At 42.0% G+C, this 5,000-nt stretch overlaps 1 protein-coding gene across 1 annotated transcript in view; it reads left to right on the forward strand.

Moving 5' to 3' along the window:
* cacna1ab (calcium channel, voltage-dependent, P/Q type, alpha 1A subunit, b) overlaps nucleotides 1–5,000 on the forward strand; it is a 71,455-nt gene that overhangs the window by 39,755 nt on the left and 26,700 nt on the right. Inside the window, 6 exon segments of the mRNA XM_046840268.1 lie at nucleotides 238–337; nucleotides 815–975; nucleotides 1,945–2,085; nucleotides 2,165–2,366; nucleotides 2,514–2,678; nucleotides 3,550–3,660. Of these exon segments, the coding sequence (XP_046696224.1) occupies nucleotides 238–337; nucleotides 815–975; nucleotides 1,945–2,085; nucleotides 2,165–2,366; nucleotides 2,514–2,678; nucleotides 3,550–3,660 (880 nt within the window).

The following is a 5,000-nucleotide window of genomic DNA, read 5'->3' on the forward strand; positions in this document are numbered from 1 at the left end:
GACAGGAATGAAAAGAGAAAGGAAAGGAATGAGGGCTGGGCATTGCAGCAGGTGATGCCTGTTCATGATGATGGAACGATGCTATGCTAACGGAATGCAAACATCAGCCAGTGAATGAATTCATGTTTAATTTTCAATCAACACTTTCTTCAAGTATTAAATTTTTTAAATCGAGGCAGTGAATTTGCTGTACTGTGTGTGTGTGTGTGTGTGTATGCATGTGTATGCATCCTGTAGGGGAAGCAGTAAAGGAAAAGACATCAGCATCATTAAATCCCTGAGAGTGTTACGAGTCCTGAGACCACTCAAGACCATCAAACGTCTCCCAAAACTCAAGGTCAAATGATCTCACTTACCTTAAACCTACATAATGAACATATTTAGAGAAGACTTGCTGATTTCTACTCTCGACTCCTGACTCCTAACTACTGACCCTGACCCCTTACTCCTGATTCTCATCTCCTGGCAACACCCGACTAACCCCAAACACCTGACTCCTGACTCCCGACTCCTGACTTCTGACTCCCAATTCCTGATTTCTAGTCTCGACTCCTGACTCCTAACTACTGACCCCCAACACTTGACTCTTGACTCCTAACTCCCAACTCCTGACCCATGACCCCTTACTCCTGATTCTCATCTCCTGGCAGCAAACACCCGACTAACCCCCGACACCCGACTCCTGACTCCTGACACTTTCCTGTTAACTTCCAGCTCAGTTATTACTGTAGTCTTTAGCCGTGCTCTGCTGTAAGGCATTATTAAAACCCCTGCCCCCTTTGTGCCCCCTTTGTGCCCCCCCCTATACCTGCAGGCTGTATTTGATTGTGTGGTGAATTCTCTGAAGAACGTGTTGAACATCCTCATCGTCTACATGCTCTTCATGTTCATATTCGCTGTTGTGGCTGTGCAGCTTTTTAAAGGGCGATTTTTCTGCTGCACGGACGAGTCCAAAGAGTTTGCACGGGACTGCAGGTAAAAAGTGTAACGCAACACAACTCAAACCCCACTACAGTCCTGAGGGTACAAGTGTAACACAACACACAACACAAATGTAGCACAAACCACAACTCAAACCCCACTACAGTCCTGAGGGTACAAGTGTAACACAACACACAACACAAATGTAGCACAAACCACAACTCAAACCTCACTACAGTCCTGAGGGTACAAGTGTAACACAACACACAACACAAATGTAGCACAAACCACAACTCAAACCTCACTACAGTCCTGAGGGTACAAGTGTAACACAACACACAACACAAATGTAGCACAAACCACAACTCAAACCCCACTACAGTCCTGAGGGTACAAGTGTAACACAACACACAACACAAATGTAGCACAAACCACAACTCAAACCTCACTACAGTCCTGAGGGTACAAGTGTAACACAACACACAACACAAATGTAGCACAAACCACAACTCAAACCTCACTACAGTCCTGAGGGTACAAGTGTAACACAACACACAACACAAATGTAGCACAAACCACAACTCAAACCCCACTACAGTCCTGAGGGTACAAGTGTAACACAACACACAACACAAATGTAGCACAAACCACAACTCAAACCTCACTACAGTCCTGAGGGTACAAGTGTAACACAACACACAACACAAATGTAGCACAAACCACAACTCAAACCTCACTACAGTCCTGAGGGTACAAGTGTAACACAACACACAACACAAATGTAGCACAAACCACAACTCAAACCTCACTACAGTCCTGAGGGTACAAGTGTAACACAACACAACTGTAACACAACACACAAGACAGTACAACTGTAACACACAACATAACACAACTGTAACCCAATTGTCTCCAATGGATTCTGTGCAGGTGTGTGTTTGCTGTAGTGATAAACTGAATCACATCCACAAACAATGCCTTTTGTAATGTGTGTGTGTGTGTGTGTGTGTGTGTGTGTGTTAGGGGTGAGTATTTGGTGTATGAGCGTGAAAATGATGTAAAAGCTCAACGGCGCTTGTGGAAAAAATACGATTTTCACTATGACAACGTGCTGTGGGCCCTGCTTACACTCTTCACTGTGTCCACGGGGGAGGGCTGGCCAGAGTGAGTATACCCCCCCATACACACACATACACACACACACACACACACACACACACACACTGTCTCTGTCTCCCTGCAGCGTACTGAAACACTCAGTGGACTCAACGTTTGAGAATCAGGGCCCCAGTCCCGGGTACAGGATGGAGATGTCCATCTTCTACGTCGTCTACTTTGTCGTGTTTCCCTTCTTCTTTGTGAACATTTTTGTTGCTCTCATCATCATCACCTTCCAGGAGCAGGGGGACAAGATGATGGAGGACTACAGCTTGGAAAAGAATGAGGTGTGTGTGTGTTTATAATAAACAAATCAGACATAGTTTAAAATTATATTATAGCTGTGTATTTTCTCAAAAATGTCTGTGTGTGTTTCCGTGTGTGTGTGTGTGTGTGTGTGTGTGTGTGTGTGTGTGTGTGTGTGTGTGTTCCAGAGAGCATGTATTGACTTTGCGATTAACGCTAAGCCGATAACGCGGCACATGCCAGAGAACAAGCTGAGCTTCCAGTACAAAATGTGGCAGTTTGTTGTGTCTCCTCCGTTTGAGTACAGCATTATGAGTCTGATCGCCCTCAACACCATCGTCCTCATGATGAAGGTACACACACACACACACACACACACACACACACATTAGGGATGTGCACCTCCATAACCGAGGCTGATGTGAGTCACATCTTCAAGCAAAACCAAAGATACGACACATTAAAGATACACATGCTACCGATACGATACGATTCACCGCTGTGGCGATGCAGTGCGACACGATTTCCATTCAACACAAATCCATTCAATGCAATGAAAAAGACTTTTACTTCTTTCAAATCATCAATTTACTTAAGTGCCTTCTGACTTCCAATGCATGGCCCAAAAAACGAAAGTAAATAAGCCCAGATGTTCTTTTCCTGTTGTGTGTGCAGGAGGTTACAGCTCTGCCTCTGCCATGTTAATCTGTATTGTATGTGACTCTCAGGACACGCCTTTAGCGACATGAAATCAATCTACATGGAGAATATCAACCATGAATGATTGATGACTTTCTGAATAATTAAATTAAAGTGTGTCTGTTATTAATTATAAAGAAATAAATCAGTAATAAAGATGTGAAAAACCACACGTTGTGATACAAATGGCATCTTTCATCCGAGAAAAATTATTATACACTAAAATTACTCTTTTTTTACTTTTATGCCATGAATCTTACCATACCTAACACACACACACACACACACACACACACACACACACACAGACTTTTTAATGCAGGACACTTTTTTCAGCAACTCACTCTTTAGTTTATCAAATAATATATGAATAATAAGTGAACATAAACAGGTTGAGAGCCAACAAGCAGCTGGAATTACAGTCTCTCTCTCTCTCTCTCTCTCTCTCTTTGCTCTCTCTCTCTCTCTGTCTTGGGTGTGTGTGTGTGTGTGTGTGTGTGTGTGTGTGTGTGTGTGTGTGTTCAGTATCATGAAGCTTCAGAAATGTATGACAAAGTGTTGAAAAACCTGAACATCGTTTTCACCATCCTCTTCTTCATGGAGTGCATCCTGAAAATGATCGCTTTTGGGATTCGTGTGAGTCTTGCGCGCACACACACACAAACGCACCCACACACGCTCAGATACAGACACACACACGCACACACAAACGCACACACACACAAACGCACACACACTCTCAGATACACACACACACAAACGCACACACACACAAACGCACACACTTTCAGATACAGACACACACATACTTAAACACACACACACAGTGTAGGGCAGTAATGAGTTATTAGTAACATGTTACAGGTAACGCATTACTTTTGACAGTAACTAATTCTGTAACGCGTTACTTTTTAAAATAAAGTAACTCCGTTAGCGTATGGTGCGTTACCCATTACTTTTATAAACAAATGAATTTGGGCTGAAGTGTAGACTACAGTCTGACCTGCTTACAGCAGAGACGCATTGTAGGATTGGTGGATGAACCACTGTAAACAGGAAGAAGACGCACTGTGGGCGTGTCTCTGTTTATTCAGGTCTGTGTGGCAGTAATGGGAGTCGAGGCGAGAGCAAGACGAGTTTCTCAAAGTGGAAATATGATCATTATTTCACTTTAGTTGAGTATAAAGACAAAAACTTTTTAGTCAAATGTAAGCTGTGTCTTTCTGGTTTGAAGCTCGTATCTACTGCGATAAACAGCAACTCCAATCTGTTGAAGCTCCTCCAGGAACTCCATGCCTGAGGAGCTAGAAGCTAGAAGCTAACCCAGTGTTCTGTTCTACATTGTTGATAGTTTTCATACTTCAGCTGTGAAAGGAACATGTTTAAGAGCTCAACACAACAGCAGAAGCCACTTTAGTGTTTGATTGTGAATTTATTATTCAGCTTGTTTTGTTCTTTATTTCAGAAATCCTTGTGATATATTCAGTTTGTGCTGCTCTGACTTTAATAAAATAGTGTTTATAAATGACTCTGTGTTTAAGTCAGTTTTGTGTTTGTAGACCATAACACATAAAAGGGCATTAATGGGAACATTAAAGAAGGTTTTTAAAAAAAATAACTAAAAAGTTACTTTGAACAGTAACATTACTTTTTGGTGTAAATAATCAACAAAGTAACTGAGTTACTTTTTAAATGAAGTAACGAGTAACTGTAACTAGTTACTATTTTTAGTAACGAGCACAACACTGCACACACACACACACACACACACACACACACACACACACACACACACACACACATATACTCAAATGCAGACAAACAAATACACACTCATACATGCAAACACACAAACAAAATCTGCACATCTATTCTTACATATAACACACACACACTAATACATAATAAGACATACTCACACACACACACACACACACACAAATACAGACACATATAGACACCAACACAAACACACA

The sequence above is a fragment of the Silurus meridionalis genome, chromosome 26 (genome assembly GCF_014805685.1).
Source record: "Silurus meridionalis isolate SWU-2019-XX chromosome 26, ASM1480568v1, whole genome shotgun sequence".
Lineage (NCBI taxonomy): Eukaryota > Metazoa > Chordata > Actinopteri > Siluriformes > Siluridae > Silurus > Silurus meridionalis.